This window comes from Peromyscus eremicus, chromosome 17 (assembly GCF_949786415.1).
Source record: "Peromyscus eremicus chromosome 17, PerEre_H2_v1, whole genome shotgun sequence".
NCBI classification, from domain to species: domain Eukaryota; kingdom Metazoa; phylum Chordata; class Mammalia; order Rodentia; family Cricetidae; genus Peromyscus; species Peromyscus eremicus.
Genome location: NC_081433.1, coordinates 52297223 through 52320757, shown reverse-complemented (window position 1 = coordinate 52320757; position 23535 = coordinate 52297223). Strand labels below are relative to the sequence as shown.

Genomic DNA, 23535 nt, shown 5'->3' with positions numbered 1-23535 from the left:
CATTGTAATCTAAAGATATTTATGAAAGGTGCTGTAAAAATCTTTAGGAGAGGGGCTGGAGAGATGGCTTACCAGTTGAGAGCACTTTAATCAGAGAACATGAATTTATAGCCCAACATCCACATTATGAGGCTCACAAACACCTATAAATCTAGCCCCAAAGGATCTCACATCCCCTTCCAACCTCCATGGGCACATAGACAGCACACATGCAAATATATATATATATATATATATATATATATATATATATATATATATATATATATATATATAATCTTAAAAATAACTTTAGGAGATACGAGAAACTATTCTAGGATCTCAAATAGAGATGTATTGCTTAAGTATTACTCAAAAGTATACAATATCCACAGGATGCTGCTTTAGCTAAGAGGCTATCTGCCATTGATCCCTTTGGCAAAGGGAAAATCTTTCACTGAGTGGATCAATACCCCATATCCAAGAATAGTTGACTAACACAAAAACTCGATGGTATTTTTGTGGACTATTGTTTCATTTTGCTTTTTTAGGTAGTTTTTTTATTTTATTGGTCTTTTTGTTGTTTTGATTTTAATTTGTGTGTGTGTGTGCACTCGTGCATGCACATGCACGCACGCATGTATGCATTTCTCATTTTTTTGCTTCCTATTTTTTGTTTGTTTGAAAGAGAGGAGAAAAAAGAATGTAAAATGGGGTGGGTAGGGAGGTGAAGAGGATTTGGGAGGATTTGTGGGAGGGGAAAACAAGCAATATATGTTATATGAGAAAAGTTTTTTTAAAAAATGAAAAGTAACAAAAATAAAAAAAATATAATCTAAGGGAAAATCATAAAGTTCATTATATGAAATCGAATGACAAGTATTGAAATTGAATATATTAGTAAATCCCATTCATTCTGCACTGAAATCTACACCAGGGACAGTTACAAGAAGGTAAGAAGTCAGCATCCAGGGCACATGGGAGGCATCTGCACACCATCCGAAGGAAACATCTAGGGCAGGAGGAGCAGACAATACACAACAGTGCACCATACTAGTTATCAGGCAACGGGCTGTTTAAAATTCATTTCTTTGCAAAGGAAATGAACTCCCAGCATCCTCTAAAAGTGCCCAATTATATTTTAGCATTAAAATAACAATACGTTAAATCATATTTGATAAAGTGTTCCAATCTAGTGAATTATAATCTTTATTGATATGCAAATTTTAAGCTAATGTAACTTAATTTTTTTCTTTATCCTCTAATGTAACATTTTATTCTTTGGTATCTTCATTGCCTTCTGGGATGATGCTATGTGGGTCATCTTAGTCATTTTCTGCTTCATGCCTGAAAATTACTTCTTACTTTTCAAAAAGTCTAATTTCTCCCTTGAAAAGTTTTTCTGTGTGATGGTTCTGTTTATTACCATTGTGCTGACAGTTCACTGTTTCTAATTAGACTGGAAAACACACACACATATGCTGTGGGATGGTCTGTATGTCAAGTGTGTTGCTGATTGGTCAATAAATAAATCACTGATGGCCAGTGGCTAGGCAGGAAGTATAGGCGGGACAAGGAGGAGAATAAAGCTGGGAAGTGGAAGGCTGAGTCAGAGACACTACCAGCCGCCGCCAGGACAAGCAGCATCATGTGAAGATGCCAGTAAGCCACGAGCCACATGGTAAGATATAGATTAATAGAAATGGATTAATTTAAGCTGTAAGAACAGTTAGCAAGAAGCCTGCCACGACTATACAGTTTGTAAGCAATATAAGTCTCTGTGTTTACTTGGTTGGGTCTGAGCGGCTGTGGGACTGGCAGGTGTCAGAGATTTGTCCTGACTGTGGGCCAGGCAGGAAAACTCTAGCTACACACATATATGTAACTTTAAAAGTGTTTTTAACTTGGTTTTATTTGTGTGTGTGTGGTGTGTATGTGTGTGTGCGTGTTTGTATGTGTGTTTTGTGTATGTCATATGTGTGCAGGTGCTTGAGGAAAGCTAGAAGAGGTATTGGATCCCATGGAGCTGGAGTTACAGGAAGGTTTTAGCTGCCTGAAATATATTCTGGGAACTGAATTCTGGTTCTCTGGTACATTTACTACTGAGCCATGTCTGCAAACACATATGTAAAAAATGAGACATGAGATTTGTCATAAATTTACAGTGATAATTCCAATTCAGATTTGAGATTCAATGTTTTACTTAACTTAATACGGAATACAACTCCTTCTATCATAAGAAAAAACTGATTCTTCAAAGTAATAGTTTTCCATTTACATGTTGTTTCATAACACATATTTCACAATAACAACTCTTATCAACCACTGCCAATAATAAGATTATTGAAAACAGTTTATTCAAATTTTCTAAGTTCAAGGTTTATTTCAATGAGCATATATAATAAGATTATAATTTTGTTGTTTCTCAAATATCTTGGAATATGTGTGTGATCTTCATTTTATCTTAGACAGTTGGATTTTATAGTAGGAATATAGAATATTCTATTATTTTGCCTTAGCTGTTTCTATAAATAAATTATATTAAAAATATAGAAAATGTCTTTAATTCATTTTATAGCTATATATCATATGACCAAATTGACTCCTAGATATATATTCTAGAGAAGGTCTTCTTATACTTTACATAATGTTTATTGCAGGATTAATTATATTATGGAAATGTCATTCTCTCTCTTTCTCTCTCTCTCTCTCTTTCATTTGGCTTCTTTCTTTCTCTTTTATTTGGCTTGCTTGTTTTTTCATGGCAGGGTTTCTCTGTGTAGCCCTGGACCAGGAAGGCTTTGAATTCAGAGATTCTCCTGCCTCTGCTTCCAAAGGTGCTGGGAGTAAAGGCATGCACCACCACTGCTTGGAATACTATGTAAATTTCAAAGATACAAATAAACATTAAGAGTCACATAAAACAATAGCTTAAATAACAAAAATACAGTGAAATTATATCATGAACAGACAATTATATATTTACTATTGAGAAGATAATCTAATTATAAAATACATAGGTTGATGATATTTGAACAGAACTTTAAATCATAGAGAGGAAGCAATACTATAATTTTTGCTAGATCCACACCAGAGTTGTATAATAAAGGAAACATATGTTGTAATGATAAATACTATGAACACAATGCTGCTTACTTTGGAGAGCAATGGGTTAAAGGAATTGGAAGAATATATTTGCTGGTATAATAATATAAATTCAAGGAGATTTTTGCAAAAAAATTCCCTTCCCACATTTGCAAAGCTAGATGAATGTCATACTTTTCTGTACAGTTAAAATATAACATAAAATATAGTATGATTTCTAAACAGAAGGAGAGGACCAGCCTGGTTGATTGAGTATATTAATATGAAGAACAAAATGATATGTCAGCCAAAGAAGATTAGATTCAAAGGCTAGGAAAAGATAGTCCCAAAGCTATTATTGAAGGCAACTTTCTCTACTTACTCTACTTGCAGGAGTGTGTCTTCCTCAGATACTGAATTAATTAATTCTATCAAACACTGCTATAAGAATACTTCCTCATTATGAATTCCATACTTAGTATGTGCCCTTCTGAGTATAGCTCTTTTCTTACGACATTTATACATTTTGGACACGTGGTGGATAAATATCCTAATGTTCACTCTCTTTCACAATTATCCTTCTTTTTGTGAACTCGAATTTTTATTTTCATGATTTCTCTGTCTTATGAGCTCTCAAGGATATCTGAGGACCATGGGGCATGGACCCCATACACAAGACAGTGCTTCTAATTCTGCCCTAACTTCAACTAAGTCATCAAAAAACAGATATTGGTTTAGAGGTTTCATTCTGGAAATGTCCCTGTCTTCTATAACATATTCCTCTTGAGTTCTTGCCACGTGGCAAGTGAAAGGCTGACAGAGTGGCAGCCTCAGAGAAAAATAAGCCACCAAGTGCATCAGTGTTCATACAGAAATACTCAGGATTCGATGTAATTAGCACTGAAAGTACAGAACTGGTAAAACCACCTACCCAGCGAGCATTTGTAAGGTGGCATGACTAATTCTGTCACTGCGGTTTATTTTTAATGTTCCTTGCAATGATTTAAAGTAGGCGTCAAGCACCTCGGCTGACTAAGACTTTCTGAATGACGAGTAGGAGACTAAGTGGTCCATTCAAGATTGACTGAATGGCTAGCAAAGCCTACCTAAGCTACAAGTTATTACTAAAGTGAAATTATACAAATGAGCCTTTTACAATATTTGGGACTGCTTGGTAAAATACATTTCAGAGGTTTATAAAGAGAGTAATGCATATAGAACACTGGAAGTCAAGTACTTGTATATAATACCTTCATTATCTATAGGTTGAGAACTATTACCCTAACCTATTTAAAAAGCAAGATAAGGCTATTTCTACATCTGTAAGCTTAGTGCTATAAGGGACTGAGACCAGAGCATCACTGTGGCTTGTTATAACTTCTGGTTCAGTGACAGATTCTGTATGAAGGAAATCATGGGTAGATTAGGACACCCGACATTGTTATCTGTTTTCAGAGCTTGCACATGGGCTCACATACCCCCCCTCACATGTGTGCATACACTGTGTACACATGAACACAAACACACACAGAGTGAGAGAAGACAAAATTGAGGCAGAAATCTCTTTATTAATTAACAAGGAATTTCCTTAGGTCATGTGGTACTCTTCCTCCTCAAGAGAAACGTTGAAATGTTTTGGATATTTTACCAGGAAAAAGAGACAAATATATAAATCTGAAAGTTTCTTTTCAAAAGAATATAGGAGGACTCATTTAACAAGATGTGCTATGAATTATTTAAGATGAAAATTACAGTTCTATTTTTAGTCCTCGGGTTTAAAGTATTGATAAGATTTGAGACAAAGGGTATGGTTAACATTAATTACTAAGCAATACTGCAGTGAGATTACAGGAGTGGATAAACCAAATTTTTAATTGATATATTTGCTAACTAAAAGTTACTATCACAGCTCAAAATATGTAAATTTTAGAATGACATATTAAGGATTTGTGATTTTAAAAGATTTTGTTTACTTAGGAGACATTCATGTTTTGGATGTCAACATCTATTCTTTCCCAGATAAGGCTTGAAGCAGTACTTGCAGATTATTAAACAGGTGTTAAAAAAAAAAAAACAACATCACGTTCAGAGCACAGGTAGAGTCTTTGGTGGTTTCACTATTATCAGGGCTAACGTTGTACTTAAATCCGTTATTCTTTAGCTAAGGCTTTTTTGTAGCTATCTTTAATTTCCCAATAAAAATCATCTTTACATGTCAATATAGGCAATATTCTTGTTTCTGTTGCCTTGAAAAGGAAGCAGCCATTTTTTCCATCAGTTCCCACATGAGACTCTTCTGTGGCTTAGAAACTTTACTGTGATGACTTTCAGTGGAAAGTTTGACAGGTGAAGTTTCCAATTAAGAACTATGTAAATTTAAGGAGTGGCATCTCTACTCTGAGGGAAAAAAAAGCTGTGTTTACCAGATAAAGGGGAGACCTATCATCTGATAAGCAATAAGAGATTGGGGTGTATTTTTTAGTCGATTTTTTTCACACTTGTAACTAATTAATTATGTGCGTATGTGCCATGGCATGTGTGTGTGTGAGACAGAGGACAACATGGAAGACTCGCTTCTCTCTCTTTATGATGCAGCTTCAGGGGCTTGAACTTAGGCCTTCAAATTCAGCAACGTTCACCCTTACTTGCAGAGTCAATCCCTCTGGCCCTTTTAAAAAAATTAACTTTCTTCTTCGACAACGTCCAATGTTCTTGTTTCTCCCACTGCCCAAATGATCTTATTTCCATCGTCCAGCTGAGCCCTGCTTCTTTTCTAAAGGTCTCTTCCTAATGTTCATGTTTTTTGTGTTTTGCTTGGGACCCACTGATTAGCCAGCACTGTCTGGGTTACCATGGGTATGGAAGTAACCAATCGAGCCCAGTGGGATCACCGGGGCCACATATCTGAAGATAACGAATACCCCAGAATCCATCAGTAGTAAGTCATTCAGCAAGGAGTGGCAGGACCTCCTGATCCTCTCCCCTGTCCGTGACTGGCTGTTCACAGGTCTTGGATAGGCCTAGTGCAGGCAGGCCACCAGGTCAGCTGTAAGGTCATGATCACAGCGGCAGCAGGTTCATGCCCGTAAGACCATACTTGCAGCTTCCCTCCTTATATTCTGGCTGTTACATTCTTTCAGTCTTCTCTTCAGTGATGTCATCTGAGCCTTAGGGCCCAGGGTGGTAGAAATGTTCTATTTACGTCTGAACACTCAACTGTCACTTCTTTCCAGCACCAGGAGCAGCCGTGGGCCTCTGCATTCACTGCCCTTAATTGAAAGCGAGGCTTCTTTGATTAGTGCTGAGAATAGTACTTGCCTATGAGTATTGACATAAATATTTAAAAGGCAGTGTGGCAGCATGTTTAATTGACTTAAACTATAGTATTGTTCCCCCTTCATGCCTGTGTCTCCCACAGCATTTTTTTTTTTAAACTGATTCACAATGGCAGACACACATTCCATCCTGCAAAGCAGGCTGTGGTTCCAAGCAGAGACCTGCCCGAATAGCACTGTACCACAGCTGCTGCAGAGGAACACCTTGCCTGGTGGATGTTAATGTAGTTCATAGGGACTTTTTCAGCATCAGCAATATTAATACATATCAGAATACTCTCATACTCAAACGGCGTCCTATCAGGTAAGGTTATACTCTGAATATTAAGTACTGCACATTTCAAAGTTGCAAAAGTTATACTCTATGTCACATTTAAAAGAAAGTCATAAAACATTGAAAATGATGCAGAGAGCATTTTATAGAGCTTTTTCATTTTTACTTCTTTTGGTGAATTTTAAATCTCTTCCATTAGGCTCCAGATTTTTAAAATTCTGTTTGTAGGAAGAGAGGAAATGAAAGTCAGTGTGCAGAATCAGGTTCCTAGGGTGTCGGGGTACTTTTAAATTTCAGACTGTTGACTTCACTGAGCATGAATTGTTTTGTGGCTATGCAATGGGAGATATTAACCGAAGAAAAATCTCTAGCCTTTGACTTGTACCCAAAGGAAATCTTTTTATATGAGAATAATAACTAGGAGGATTAGAAATAAACATTTTCACAAATTATCACTTTAATATAAGCTAAGTGGAATGAGAAAAAGAAGAGAAAAGACAAGAAATACTTCTCTTTGTAGGAAGAGTATGAGCTGGTAAATAAAACAGGACTAGTATATAGAAAACAGTAAACTTGCATAAGCTGGTTTTCCTTCCAGGAACATAGACTGAGATTTACTTCAAGAACTAGTGTTAGTACTTAGAAAACAGACTTAATTAAAAAAAGAACTATCAGGGCTGACCCTGCACTGCCTACAAATGTCAATAGTCACAATACTAGGGTAAGAGAAAATAACTGATGTTTGCTTTGTCCTTACCAGGCATATGATGTGGGAAAAACAAATAAATCCACTCTTGTTAGTGGTTGATTATGAGCTGTGTTTGAATGGTGTAAAAATGGTAGATTTGCAGAGCTTGTGAGCTGCAATGATTTATTTTCTTAAGGCTTGTGAGAGAAAATATTAGGCCATACACACACAAAAAGTCTCAATATTTATTTTTACATTTGTTTGATCAAAGTACTTTCAGACAGTTTTTTTTTTTTCTGTTTTGAGACAGAGAGTTCCAAATGAATATTTGTGGTATGGGTGATATTTTAAAAATGTCCCGAGAATCCTCTTCCACAGGCATTGTGGGTTATAAATGCAGATTGACAGGCGGTTTCAATGGATCTTTTGTTATGGGAAAATTTTTGCTTTCTGACTTAGAAAAGAAAGATGTTTATTTGAAAATGTAGCATTTGATCACATCTGTAATGTAAAATGATGTGGAAACAGAGAACATTGATTTGAGAAAGAAAGACAGCTCCCTGCCTGTGTTCTGCCTTTAGATTTGTGGGAGCAATGCAAACTCACCCTGCTACTGATAATTAGCATAAGAAGTGACTTTATTGCCAAATGTCTCCATGTTCTGGAAGATTAATCCTTGTTGACAGAGTAGATTTATCCATCCATCCATCCATCCATTCATCATCCATCTGTCTGTCTGTCTGCCTGCCCTCCTGCCCACCCACCCATCCATCCATCCATCCATCCATCCATCATCCATCCATCCATCCATCTATCTATCTATCTATCTATCTGTCTATCTGTCTATCTAATCTAAGTATAGAGGTATACACAAACACAGTTGCAAATACCTTTATTTCACCTTTCAGATACAACATCTGCTTTTATATTGAAGTTATATTTAATGAATAATGGAAGAGGGCCATTTAACTACAAAAAGAAATTCGTGTTGTTTGAAGGAATTTCAAACACTAGAGTGTGTTTGAATAGTTTCTGTCTCTGTCATAATCAATAATCTACAGTATAATTTTTTTATATTATACTTCCATCACCCTATCAATCATCAAAAAAAATCTCTTCCACTGGTAGAGGAAGACGTATTATATTGGCCATGTGAAATGCATGTCCATGGATCCATCTTCTAATTCTGTTTAGGAAGAAAGACAGAATAAATAATTTCAGTACTAACACCTAAGTATAGCACATTCCTAAAAATCAATGATTAGATAATTTTGTTGAGTTTATGCGGAAATGCACAATGAAAGTGGAAATGCTGATTTTGGTTTTTCGAGACTGGGTTTCTCTGTGTAGTTTTGGTGCCTGTCCTGGATCTCACTCTGTAGCCCAGGCTGGCCTCAAACTCACAGAGATCTACCTGGCTCTGCCTCCCAAGTGCTGGGATTAAAGGCATGTACCAGAACCGCCTGGCACAGATATTTTATGGTTTATTTTCTCTTCATGCAGGGTCTTGCTTCTTAGTCAATGATGGCTTTGAACTTGTAATTTTTGCCTCTCAAACTCCTGAGTACTATGGTCACAGGCATATGACCCCTGGCATGGCACAAAATGGTTTTAAATAAAACATGGAGTGGGATGGATATTTTCATTTCTGGTGACTTACCTGAGTCACATGTTACCTGGAAATTTTTCCTGGCCCTAATCTAAGTATATTTCTGGGAGCTAATATAAAATGTTTTATTATTTTTACTGTATCAAGCAAAGTTTTTAGGTAATTATTTGAGACAAAGAGGCCAGAGGATCAGGCGTTCAAGGTCATTCATGGCTAACTGGGGAGTCAAGACTACCCTAGTTTTAGAAGACACTGTTGCAAACAACAACAAAAAAATGTGTAGCTGGAAGATTTCCTGTGTCCCGGCCGGCAGTCTGGACAAATCTCTCCTACTCACGTTCCCCAAGTAAACACATAGACACTTATATTAATTAAAACTGCATGGCCATGGCTCAAGCCTTTTGCTAGCTCTTATATCTTAAATTAGCCTATAGCTATTAATCTATGCATCGCCACATGTTCCATGGCTTTACCTCGGTCCCATTACATGTTGCTCCTTGGGCAGCTTACTGGTGTCTCTCTCTGCCTTCTCCCTGTCTCTCCCTGCCTTCTTCCTGTCTCTCCCCACCTTCTTCCTGTCTCTCTCTTTGAATTTCCCGCCTGCCTCTAAGCTGCCTTGCCATAGGCCAAGCGGCTTTATTTATTAACCAATCAGAGAAACACATATTCGCAGCATACGGAAACACATTCCCCCATCAAAAATGAGATAATTGTTTTTCTTATTGGGAGTTTATGTTAAATTCCATATAAATTGTTTGGGGAAAACTTGTTCTGAGCATAAAATACTTACAGGAAGTTATTTTTCACTTCTAAACGTGTCTCTAAAACATATATTGGAGCATTTGCCAAATCTTACTTTTCCTTGGCAGTTTGTAGGGTGGTTGCCTATCACGTAACAACAGTTAACTTACAAAACTTTACTGTTGCCTTTGTCTAAGGAAATTTCAATTAGGCTTTCATTGTAAGCTAAAGCAGTCTTGCCAGCCTTTTATATGATGCCCTCCTTCCTCCCTACGTCCACTATCAATTACAGCTAGAAGTTTAAACGGAGTTGGAGAACGAGTAGTGAGCCAGCAGGTGCTCTTAGCTACCCTTGCTTCTTGGGGCTTCCCCTCCACATCCCCAGCATCTCAAGGAAACCAACTTCTAGGACACTCATGTATTCCACGAGCCTGTAAGTGGGGTAGTTAGAAGAACAGGGATGCATAGTCTATAGCTACCTTTCATGATATATATATTATAAAAATCAAAAGACAGATGCTATAAAATTATAGTAAAAATATACTTCAATAATATACTTTATATTGAAGGAATTTGAAATGTTTATTTTTGAAGAATGGTTAAATAGCTAGTATTTTTTTGTGTAAGGCAAATTTGTCAAATATGTCTCATAACTACCTCACTTTTTCATGAAACTTCTCTCCAAGTTGTGTTATATTTCTATTTGCAGTTTTTTTAGGTGTGTGTGTGTGTGTGTGTCTGTTCATATTCTATACATGTGATGTGTGAATATGCTTGTGTGTATATATATATACATACATGGAGGTAGTTTGTGAATGTGTATATAGGGATGTATTGCATGTATGCAGGTAGGCTTGTGTGTGTGTGTGTGTGTGTGTGTGTGTGTGTGTGTGTGTGTGTGCTGGACAATTTTAGGCATTATCATTTGTCTTAGTTAGGATTTCTATTGCTGTGAAGAGATGCCATGACCACGGCAACTCTCATAAAGGAAAACATTTATCTGTGGTGTTTACAGTTCAGAGGTTTAGTCCATTATCATCTTGGCCGGAAATGGCAGTGTGCAGGCAGACATGGTGCTGGAGCTGAGAGTTTTAAATCTTAATCTGCATGCAACAGAAAGTAAACTGAGACACTGGCCTTATTTTGAGCATAGGAGACCAAGCCTTCCTCCACAGTGACACACTTCCTCCAACAAAGCCATATGTACTCTTTATAAAACCGTACCTCCCTCTAGTGCTACTATCTATGAGCTTATGTGGGCAATTACATTCAAACTACCACATAATTCTTAGGAGGTATTTATCTCTGGCCTGGGACTCAGGGAGCAGGACTAGGCTGACTTGCTAGCCACTGCCCAGAACCTTTCTGTCTCTTCCTGCCTCTCCAGCACTGCCATTACAAGTGTGTGCCACCATGCCGCTTTGATTCCTGGATCAGAATAATTTATTCATGCCATTGCAGTAAGCTCTTTATGGACTGAAATATCTCTTCAGCTTCCAATTTTCAGTTTTAATGTATTGGAAATCTCTCTTAATATTTTTCTGGCAATAAGGACTCAAGGCTCTGTCATGGTTCAGCAGGTTGACTACAGATAAAAATAATGCACGTTTATAAGAGCTAAAGAATTTGAAAGTGTTAGTTTCACAGAATGATAAATGGGGGCTGATGAGTAGGATCAGTGGGTATTGAGGTGGGGTGGGGGATCAGGCTTGCTGCCAGGCCTATGGTCCTGATAAGAACTTGCACAGGGCAAGGAGAAAACCCAATTCTTTTACTTTTATTTTTAAAACTTAGTTGTTTTAGAATATCGTGTCATATGTTTTGATCATACTCATCCCTCCCCCAACTTTTCCAGATCCACCCTCCCACTTCTCTACCCATGCAACTTTTTGTTTTTGTTTTTTTCCAAGGCAGGGTTTCTCTGTGTAGTTTTGGAGCCTGGATCTCACTCTGTAGACCAGTCTGGCCTTGAACTCACAGAGATCCTCCTGCCTCTGCCTCCCGAGTGCTGGGATTAAAGGCGTGCGCCACCACCGCCCAGTCAACTTTTGGTTTTTAACCCATCAAGTCCAGTTTGTGCTGGTATACTCTTGGATTTGTGGCCATCGACTAGAGTGTGTTCCACCTACCAGGGACTACAACTTTACAGTAAACTGTCCTGCTCTCTCTGTATAACCATCAATGGTCAAAGACTTGTTAGCTGGGGTGGAACTTTGTCTTGAAAACCCAAACCTTGCCGATTGTCCTCCGACTTCCACACATGCTTCATGGCACATGCATGCTCTCCCCCGCACAAATGGTAAATAAATGTGAAAAGGATAAATATTTTGAAGATAGATATATTAAACCTGGTTTAAATATTATTTAATGTGTACAGATATCAGCCTGCAATGCTATACCATTAATAGGTACAGTTTTGTTCTTACGTGTTAGTTAAAAATAAACATTTTTTTTTTTAAAAAAGGAATAAAAGTGAGAAGCAGGCACCTCCTGGTGTGATTAATATTTTTGAATCTAGACCGAGAAATTAGATAATTGAAAGCATCCTTATGGAGTTCTGTGTGCTCGCCTGCTGTTGATGTAAGCACCCTGACGCAGGACATAGAGGGAGAGGAGACACCAGAATAGGACATTTGGGAAGAGGGGTTTTCTGGGAGGGGGCTTTTCTCCATTGGTAAGGCCCCACAGACTCTCTTAGTCTACCTCACTGTGCTCTCAGGTATAATAGCAACCAGATGTAAGTACTATGGTGTTAATCTAGTAATTGTATTGATTTTTTTTAGGGGTACTCTGTGTAAGAGTATTTTTCCTCAGTGGATTGAAAGGCTTTGACCTTGGTAAAGGCACCCATCTATACCATTTGTGTGATCTCTTTAACAATAGGCTTTGGATTTGTCCCCAGAAAAATCTGTGGGTTCACTCTGTGGGTTCACTGTTTATAAACCCATACATATTTTATACTGTTTTTAAAAGGTATTAGGTACCACTAACTCTAATCCTTCTTAAAACTACCCATTGGGAAACTACCATCAATACTAAAAGATAAAGAAAATGAAGTAGACAAAATATGATTTTTTCTTGTTTAAGCATTTTAAGTACATTTGGTATTTATTTATTTACTTATTTATTTATTTATTCTTTGTGTTGCTTTTCCTTCCTCCTTTCTGTCTGTGTCTGTCTCTCTGTATGTCTGTATGTGTGTGTTCTCTCTCTTTGTGTGTGTGTGTGTGTGGTCTGTGTGCTGTCTCTCTCTGTATGAGCTAGCTCTCTCTCTCTCTCTCTCTCTCTCTCTCTCTGAACTCACCCCCTTCTCTCTCTCTGTGTATGCTTTTATGCATGATATTTCCACAGCGTGCATGTAGATGTCAGAGTACAACCTGAAGGAGTAGACTGATTTTCTCCTTCCGCCATGTGGGCCCTGGGGACGAAACTCAGGTACCAGTTCTGGTGTCAAGTACCTTTACAAGCTATCTCAATGGTGTCCTATTCGATAATTTGTAACTGAAACTTCTGTTTTTACCTCTATAACTGCTGCTGTGTGGCTCAAGACCCCTTACAGAGAGTGTGTGGAGAGTCACAGTTTAGCTTGTCCAGTCTCACTATACATTATCCCATGAAACATTCTTATTCAGTGCACCACAGCAGAATCCCTACAACCATCCTGGTCTCCTGCCACCCCCAATTCTGTAAGATATTGAAGACAAATGACCTTTAGGGTGAAAAACAAAACCTGTGGTTTTGCATGTAGTTTCAAAATTGCCCGTTCAACATTTAGTTCTGGCCCACTAGTTAGCTCCAGCTCCCTTTTGGCCACAGGAATCTCAAAAGAATTCCAGACAGATAGGAAATACTTTAATCCCATTCAAGCACTTACTTCATAGTGTCATCCCATAACCAGCTTCCCATACTCCTTCCAGCTCTAATCTCATCAGTGCCAACTCGCTGTGCTAAATAGGCCAAATTAATAATAACTGATACTTTTACTCTTTAATTCATGATGCTTTAAAATCAAGATCACAAGATTAAAATAGAGAAAAGGAAGAGGAAAACAATTCCAAAGTAGAATCTAGAATTTCATGTATTTCTTTGTGTACCAGGCTCCATCTTGGGCCACCAACCAGCTCCCAAATCATGACATGGAGATTTTTATTAGTTATGAATGCTTGGCCTTATCTTAGCTCCTATTTTAATCTATTTCTCTTTATCTATGTTTTGCCTTGTGGCTTTTTACCTTCCTTCCTTCCTTCCTTCCTTCCTTCCTTCCTTCCTTCCTTCCTTCCTTCCTTCCTTCCTTTCCTTCCTTCCTTTCTTCCTTTTCTTCCTTCCTTCTTTCTGTACATCTTACTTTCACTACTTCCTGTGTCTGGCTGGTGGCTGCCTGGCTTCTGACCCTGGGCATGTCCCTCTTTTTCTCTCTTGTTCTCTTTCCTTCTTCTTTTCTCTCTCAAGTCTGCATTTCTCCTCCTGCTTATTCTCTCTCTGCCCACCAGACCCACCCATCCCTCTCCTGCCTAGCTATTGGTCATTCAGCTCTTTATTAGACCAATCAGGTGCCTTAGGCAGACACGGTGTAACAAATGCAACATATCTTTACATAATTAAAGAAGTACAGCAGAAACAAACGTAACACACCTTTACATTGTTAAAACAATATTCCACAGCATAAAGGAGTGTAACGTATCTTTGCCTAAAGTAATATTCCCACAACATTTTGCCCCAAAATATCAAATCTATAGCAGATTGTGATGAAGAAGCTAAATAGACAGTAGAAATAGTCATGCTCTAGCTTGATGGGCCAAGACTTGCACAGAATATTTTAACATACAGAAAAACAACACTTCGATTTAACTAGAGATACCACAAGAAAACCCAAAATCTGTGCCATGTGGAGAAACTGGGCATTTTTAACATTGTAATGTGGTGTGTGGTGTGTGGTGTGTGTGTGTGTGTGTGTGTGTGTGTGTGTGTGTGTGTGTGTGTGTTTAATGTGCATTTGAAGATGTTTGGGGTCTATCGTGCATCCCTACAGTACATAAGCGCTCCTTCACTCACTGTTTCTAAGAAAGTGCTTGGTCTTCTCTTGGACCAGTTTCTGGAGCGTTCAGAACTGCCTGCCAAGCTGTATCTGAAGCTATAGGTATGAGTTAGAGCAAAAGATGACAAATAAAATGGGTTTATGTTCTCCAGAACTGTTTTGTCTGTAATTAAGTATCATCTGGCCTCATGCTTTTTTTCTTTCTTTCTTTCTTTCTTTCTTTCTTTCTTTCTTTCTTTCTTTCTTTCTTTCTTTCTTTCCTTTCTTTTCTTTCCTTCTTTCTTTTCTTTTCTTTCTTTCTTTCTTTCTTTCTTTCTTTCTTTCTTTCTTTCTTTCTTTCTTTCTTTTTCTTTTTTTTTGTCTTTCTAGAAGTAATGGCTTCTGCTGCATGTCTTATGCATACATTGTTGACTGTCTTTGGTGTAACACATCAGGGCATTTGTGTCTACCCATATGAAATGTCATACAAGAAAATAAAAATCCAAAAACACACTCATGTTTTTAACTTACTGAAAACCTATTTATTATGTAAAATGTAGACAAATTGATATTTCAGTAGTACAATGCCTCAAATTTCTAGTCAGCCAGTCTGAAAGTTTATTCTTACAGAATTAAAAAAATGAATAATATTAAAGATGATGACTGTGATAACTATTCCCAGAAACTGGGAGTTTATTAAATGTAGAAATCTGAGGTTCTTCTCCAGACCCACTGAATCCTGAAGTTTTGTTTTGAGTAGGTTCTGTGATTCTCATTCACAATTAGAGAAGGCCCGCTTTGGGCTCTCTGGTTGTCTGCAGGACTACAGCATTAAGGGAGAGATAGGCTGACTTTAACTGCCTGTGATCACAACTATTCCCTGAGTCATACACAGAATGGCAGTGTTTTAAAGAATAGTAAACTTGAATTTACCTGAAGACCTTGAATGTGAAATGTATTTTAATGAAAACCAATGGTTCTTTCATTATGATTGATAAAAAAAATAAATTAAGGTTGATTATTTCTTTCATGGGATGCATGACTTTTGGTGGTTTCTGTGGCATGTGTATGAAGTGAATTCAATTTTAGAGTCTGGATTTAATTTTTGGCCTCAAAGCTTTTAGTGTTGTAAACTGTTCTCTCTCTCTCTGTGACTTTGTTTCTATGACCGTAAGTGACAGTAAGCCTCTCTCTGTGTTGATTAGATTGTCATTCGGTTGGCAGAGTTCAGCACTGGTGGCATGGAGGGAGACAGCCATTGAGAAGGGAGTTTGAAGTTAAGAAAGAATTATCCATATTTTGAGCTGATAACCTACCTTGAACTGAGTTCTGTTTTCTTCCGTCTTGATTTGTACATCAATCTGACCTTCTTACCTCCCAGTTTTGTGTAAAGAACCCAAACTTGCCAGTCAATTAAATTGATTGTATATTATGCCTAGCCTAAGAGGGAAGCCCCAAACAGGTCATAATCTTTAGGAGGGGAGTTGAAATTTGGTAAGTCCACTACTTTTTATTAAGTAGTTCTTTATAGTGCTAAAATTCATAAAGATGAAGATTATAATCTAATAAGAGACAGAAATTTTGTTTTTATCACTTCATAAATCTTCATTTCCCCCCCTTTTTTTGTTTTACAGAAGAAAATATAAAGCTACAAAAGCAGTATTTGTAAACCAGTATTAAAACGAAAAGAAAGATAAAAGAACAAAATCAAAAATAACCTTGGAAATTCTAGGCATTTTCCAGAGTTTTACTGTTTCATGATAAACTCGTTCTCTGCCAAGTACCCTGAAGTTAGAGTACTGTGACATCTTTTGCTACAACGTAGTCAAAGCCTTAGTTTCGATTTGAACAAGGATCCATTTCATTATTGTGTTAGTATTTATGAGCTTAAAAGATAAATTTGCGTGCTAGTTATAAATGAGACCCCATTCCTTCACAATGGTTTATAGATCTTTGGCTTTTTTTTTTTTTTTTTTTTTTTTTTTTTTTTTTTTTTTTTTTTTTTAAGTAGCACAAAGCCCTGGATAGAATCTGTGTGTTCTGGGTTACGGAGTGATTTTGAGGCTCCTGAAGTGACAAGCCATCACTCATTAGTCGTTAATAACATAGCCTGTAGCTGTTGCCTAAGTAAATGTTGACTTAAAACTTAGTTTTTTAAATTGCACATCCATTTCTAAATACCCGGAGGCAGTTTGGTCTTTTAAAGACATGCCTTAGGAGCAACAGAGTGTGCTGAGGTAGCGGCTGCCTTGGTACAGCCTTCCTTCCTAGTTTTGAATTGAATCTCGCTGAGTTGAGTCCTGGTGGAGCATCGTTTCCTCCCTACTGCTTCCACCTGTTGGTGATGGCTTGCACAGGGCCACAGGCATCCAGAGAAAATGCAAGCATCCATACTACATTTTCAATAATCTGCAGATCGGCTCATGGTACCAGCTTCTCCCTGTAGATCAGCTCACCCAAACAAAATACTCATTCCTTTCCATCAAAAATAGAAAGTCGGGGGATGGGTTTATGCTGTGACAAGTCTAATGTACCCAGCCAGGTAGGATTATCTTTAAAAATGTACTCTTTAAAAAAAAGGTTTGGCCGGGTGGTGGTGGCGCATGCCTTTAATCCCAGCACTCGGGAGGCAGAGGCAGGCGGATCTTTGTGAGTTTGAGGCCAGCCTGGTCTACAGAGCAAGATCCAGGAAAGGCGCAAAGCTACACAGAGAAACCCTGTCTCAAAAAAGCAAAAAACAAACAAAAAACAAACAAACAAACAAAAAGGTTCGTTTTTAATCATGTGTTTGCATGTGTAGGGGAGGAGCTTGCACCTTAGTGCAATGGCCATCAGTGGGGGTTACAGGGGTTTCTGAGGTACCTGAGGGAGTTGCTGGAAACAAATATAGGTCCTGTGCAAGAGCAGTGTGTGCTTCTAACTTCTGAGGCAGCTCCCCAGCCATTTCACAACGTTCCATAGTTAACTTGATATGAATTCATTTTATGCTGACATATTTTACACTTTGATCCTACTTCTTTGTTTTAGCTGTGTTTTGGGGTGACATTGCCTTAGATGATGAAGACTTAAATATCTTTCAAATAGACAGGACCATCGACCTGACTCAGAGCCCCTTTGGCAAACTTGGACATACCACAGGTATGGCTGACTATTTCAACACATTTATCATTGACTTGGGGAACAATATACTTGAAATTCTGTGAATACTCTTAAAAACTCACATCAAATTTGACATTGTACATGGAAATAAACATAGTTTAAAGTTTAGGATCTTATTGTAGCTTTCACTTATAATTTTATTTAATGACCCATTTGGTACTTATGTTCCATGCCTGGCTCTGCACCAGTAACTTTTATGGAAACCCCTGGAGGTGATTTCAATATTAGTTGTTTTGACCACATTGGAATTATGCCTATATGGAAACCCAGAGTCTTAAAATATTGTCTTTTAAGGTTTAAATATCTTTTATAATTTCTTAGTATGATTTTTATTCTGAGTTTCATTTTGGAGGAGATGGTAAGACTAAAAGGATGAACTTTTGTTTTTTAGTTATAGCTGATAATTAATTAATTATTTATTTGTTATCTATTAATTTTTGAGGCAGTGTCTCATGCAGCCTAGACTAGCTTCACCCTTGCTATACAGTCCACACTGGCCTCCAACTTCCGATTCTCCTCCCTTCACCTCCCAGGTGCTGTTATAATCAAATGCTACCACACCAGGCAGTAAAACATTGGTTTGATGCATTCCTTTTACCTTATTGAATTTCTCCCTTTGCTAGTTTGACGTTCTCTTACTTATCCCCGTGATTCTCAACCTATAGGTCATGACCTTTTGGGTAGTCAAATGACCCTTTCACAGGGGTCACATATCAGATATCCTGCATATCAGATCTTAACTGATTCATAACAGTAGCAAAATTAAAGTTAGGAAGTAGCAATGAAAATAATTTTGGGTTGGGGGGGTCACCACAACATGAGGAACTGTATTAAAGGGCCACAGCCTTAGGAAGGTTGAGAACCACTGTCCTAGCCTTATGTAATAGTAAATATGTGTACAATTCCTCTCTGCTATCCAGCAAGTAAATCTGTCTTAGAGTTAAGACATTTTACTGTGCATCAATATTTCTTTGTCTAACTCATTTGTTTTAGTAAGCTTTTGTCTCAGAAAATTTCGAACATATGGAAAAGCTGTATGATAATGCAGAGGGTGCCAGTGGTATGATTCCTAAATGCAGCCGATGTTAACAGTTTGCTGTGTGTGTGTGTGTGTGTGTGTGCAGACATGCACATGCAAATGTGTGAAAACATTTTGAAATTAATTACAGAAAATATGTATAAAATGCCACATCACATTCCCATATTATATGTTTTAGCAAGCAGTTTCTAAAATAAGGGCATTGACTTATTGAGTTAAAATACCATTATCGCAGCTAAGGAAAGTCTTGCATGAGGAATACAAAAGGTAAGACCTAAGGAATTCACTAAAAAATCTTATATTTTGGCCTTTGTTATATAGAGTGACAATCTTTCCTGAAACCTGGAGCACTGTATGTACATATGCAAATACAAATACGTAGGTAATCTATATCACATATTCATAACTCATGCTAGGATATCTTGAGAACTATATGTGATTCACATATGTACATACTTTGGGCTGTGCATTCCAAATACTGCACAACTAAAGGCCACAGAACTTGCTCTGTGAACTCAGATTTTCAAAGGCATCAATTTTCTTTAACCTCTTACACACACACACACCAGGAAAGGTGCAGGTCTCCTCATGACATTTTCATATCTATTTAGTCATATTTGGCTCTCTTTCCAAGACCCCTCTGCTAGGCTCTGCTAGGCTTAGCGTGGAATTTGGACAGCACCTTCCTCCACAGAATGCTTCTTCCTCCAACTTTTATGGGGCAATTTATTCTGGACGATAAAGAACTGACACTACTCTGCAAAACCCTGTGTTCATTAAACTACGTTTTGAGTTTCTATTCAAGTTACCCTTCGCTCTAAGTATTATTTAGGCCATTTCTTAGGTCTCACTTCCCATACTGTTTAGGAGTCATTGAGTTTCTGTGATTAAAAAAACTTAACACTACCATTTAATGTTGATATTTCATTTAAATGTAGGCTTTGAGACAACATAGTTGGAGAGAAAATAATATCTCTTTATAGAGTACAGAACACAATATGATTTTGATAATAGCAACATTATAAGTCCATGTGGACAAGCACACAGGACAGAAAGCTCAGTTGTCACTTGCACTCTAGAGGTGAGTTTCAGATCATTTAAGTGTCCTGTATTTTATGATTTTACTCCATTATTTTGCTTCCTGTGATTTTTTTTATATGGAGTTCTTATTTTTCCCTTCTTCTAATTTCAAAATGTCTGAGTTATATTTACAAATAAACTCTTAATTTGTGTGTTTCCATTGCAGTCTGGAACAAGTGACAACATTACAACCCTTTTAAAGTTTTGTAAGCTTCCAGTGTCAAACTTTATTCCGTTTATTCTATTGTTAAACTTTATTTCATTTATTCTTAATATTACTCAAAATTGCTCCACTATTCTTCCAAGTGCGATTTCCTTCCATAGGCTTAGAACATCACCTTCAATTCTATGATTCACATCCGTAGAACTATCTTGATAGTAGCCAAGATATGTGTTTATTTTTCATAAGGTGACTTTAAGAGATCTAGTTACATGCATTTTGGCCCCATAGAATATAACTAAAGCTTCCATATCATGGTTGCTGAAAAAAAGAACCCATACTTTAAAAGGGTTTCAAGTGACTGCTTCGGAATGAGCACATTTGAGTGTGATCTCATCTTTCTGAAATGTCTGAAAAATTTTAAAAATTTTTCTCAAGCTGCACAGAAAAAAATGTGGCCATGTAATGCAAATAATTAAGCAGACTACTAGCCCCTGCTCCCACTGTTTGCCTTATAAGGACGTTGGCTTCTCCTTTAAGAGGTTAGATTTCCTTAATCCTCTCCTCTTTTCTTCCTTATGTTCTGGAACATCCTTGAGCCATTTTATCATTATTTTTAAAAATCTTGCAAATCACATAATGTAATGTAACACATTTTACAATTGAACATTGCATTGGGGTACTGACCTTGTGACTTTTTCTTGATTATATAAATTAGGGAAAATAACTCTCAAGATATAGCTGAATGTATTATAAAATTGACCCGCTATTTCAAAGTTTAGGAACAAAAGTTGCCCTGCAAGCCTGCTCTTTTAGTGTTTTTTTTTTTTTTTTTTTTTTTTTTTGGTTTTTCGAGACAGGGTTTCTCTGTGTAGCTTTGCGCCTTTCCTGGAACTCACTTGGTAGCCCAGGCTGGCCTCGAACTCACAGAGATCCGCCTGGCTCTGCCTCCCGAGTGCTGGGATTAAAGGCGTGCGCCACCACCGCCCGGCCTTTAGTGTTTTGATTTCCACTTATGGGCAAGACATCTGAACAGACTCAGTTTACATAGGGAAAATAGCTGGGAAGCCATCAATAGGGCTCTGTGACTTCCTGACATTCTGCATAGCATAGTTATGTGGCAACAGGTGGTGTCAAGGCCACAGAGAAGAAGAATGTTTCAGATTATCAATAGATAACTCAATTGTCATGATGCCCAAATAAAGTCATTTAGGTTGCTGGTGAGTTTCTCCCACCTCCTTATTCTTAGCTACTAGCATGTGCTCCTGTAGAAACTTTACCCTCTACGAAGATTCTTGGATAATGTTTTCTAACACATTAATTCCACATAAAAACCCAACCAAGCAGAAACCAGCAGTATTGCTACTGTTTATTTGGAAGGATTGGCAGCGTTAGACTTAATATGTTTCCTTTATTTGTTAGGTGGATTTGGAGACCACGGCATACCAAAGAAACGAGGGGCTCTCTATCAACTTATAGACAGGATAAGAAGACTTGGCTCTGGTATATCAATGCTTAAAGTTGCAGACTCTTGACTTGATGTACAGTAAAAATGATATCCATAGAAATCCAGTTTATTAAAATCAGGGTGACACTATTCTGTAAAGGAGGTAAAGGATATACTGAGAAAGAGTCCCTTTTGTAATTTGTTAATTGATAATACATGCCCGGTATTTAGAACTTAAGTTGGAGAAAACTGAAATGTTCTCTTGACTTAGCTTACGCTTTTCCTTATATAAAATGATAAGTATTAAATAATTGTTGATATTTATTTTTAGTTCATTAAGAACCATACCAAAATACTTTATAGGCCATGGGGCTGCCTCAATTTTTGTCAAATGAAAAAGAAATCAGAGTGGTATTTGTTTCTAAATGAAAGCCATCTTTATTATTTTGACAAAAAGATATTTCAGTTTAGAAAAGAGTTGGACCAGGCATGGTGGTTCATGGCTAAGGTGTATTGCCATAAGCTAGAGGTGGCCTGAGCTACACTATGGATTTTAGGAATACCTGAGACCCTGTCTCAAAACAAGCAAACAAACAAATAACAAGCATACATACAAACAAACCCCCAAATTAAAACAAACCACAATCAAACAAAAAACAAATTAAGAGTACTGCTTCAGTCCTTAAGAGCACTGGATGCTCATGCCGAGGACCTCAATTCAATTCTCAGCACCAACATTGCAACTCAGAACTGAAACTCCAGTCCCAGAGTACCAGATGCCCACTTCTGGCTTCCGCAGGTATCAGGCAGAAATGTAGTGCACAGACATACATGCAGGCAAACATCTGTATACATGAAAATAAATAAATTTTAAAACAACAACCAAAACACTAAAATAAAACAAAATAATATTAACATGTTATATATGCATGTACATATTTCATAAAAACTTTATTCTGGTTTCACAATTAGTTAATGCCTATAATATTAAGCTTATTACCATTCATAGCACTGAAACCTTTTTGTAAAGTCCTTTATTTAGGTTTAATGTCCTAATATTGCTTCAATTGATAGGTTAATGATTCAATGATCAGTGAACACGCTTTCCAGAAGTGATCTTCATAAGCAAAGACAGTATGTTTGCTTAAGGACATTGAAGGGATAGACATACTCCAGACTTGGTCATTGGGTCTATGTTCAGTATTTATCACAATAGAGCATTTAATAGTGAGGGGCATCACAGCAACGCTGATTGATGAATGAAAAGAACAGTCATGAACATTCATGAAAAGCAAACACAGCAAGAAAAATTGCAAGAAAGACAAGGAAAATAAGACTCCTGAGTTGGAGTTTTCTTTAAACAGGCAGCATTTTGTTACTCTGTTACTATGTTGTGGCAGCCGCTGGCTCCCCTTGATAGCTGGAGATGAAGAGAGAAGGTAGGAATGGAGAGAGCCTATGGCCAGCAGTTTATTTTTCTTAACTATGTCTATGATGTAACATTTATGGCTTTACCTTGTACTATTGGAATACCAACCTGGATTTCAATGATTGAGTACTTGGCCAGAATAATTTAAAGAAGTAATATTGAAAACTGAGCTCTCTCACGGAACAGTATCTGTTTTATCAACTGTGATGAACAGCTTCTGGGCTGATAAGATAAGCAGTGTAAGACAATTTTTCCATGACCTTATACTCTTTCCAGACTTCTATATCCTATTGCCTGAAATATGGAAATTCATCATGACTCATCCATAGGGCACTGAGAAATGATATTGGGGCACGATATACTTAAATATTTCTATATATTTTAAAGTATATAAAATGACTGCCATTTTCCTTTAATGCAGTTTGGGCATATTTATAGTACCAGGCTCTGCTGACTCCCCATGGGAGACCTTGCCTTGGAGGAGGTGGGAATGTGGG

The 23535-nt window shown here is 37.4% G+C and overlaps 1 protein-coding gene across 1 annotated transcript in view; it reads left to right on the top strand.

The window, feature by feature from the left end:
- Tll1 (tolloid like 1) overlaps positions 1 to 23535 on the top strand; it is a 183561-nt gene that overhangs the window by 67716 nt on the left and 92310 nt on the right. The window contains exons 2-3 of the mRNA XM_059244372.1: positions 17752 to 17862; positions 21585 to 21665. Of these exons, the coding sequence (XP_059100355.1) occupies positions 17752 to 17862; positions 21585 to 21665 (192 nt within the window). The remainder of the gene's footprint in view (positions 1 to 17751; positions 17863 to 21584; positions 21666 to 23535) is intronic.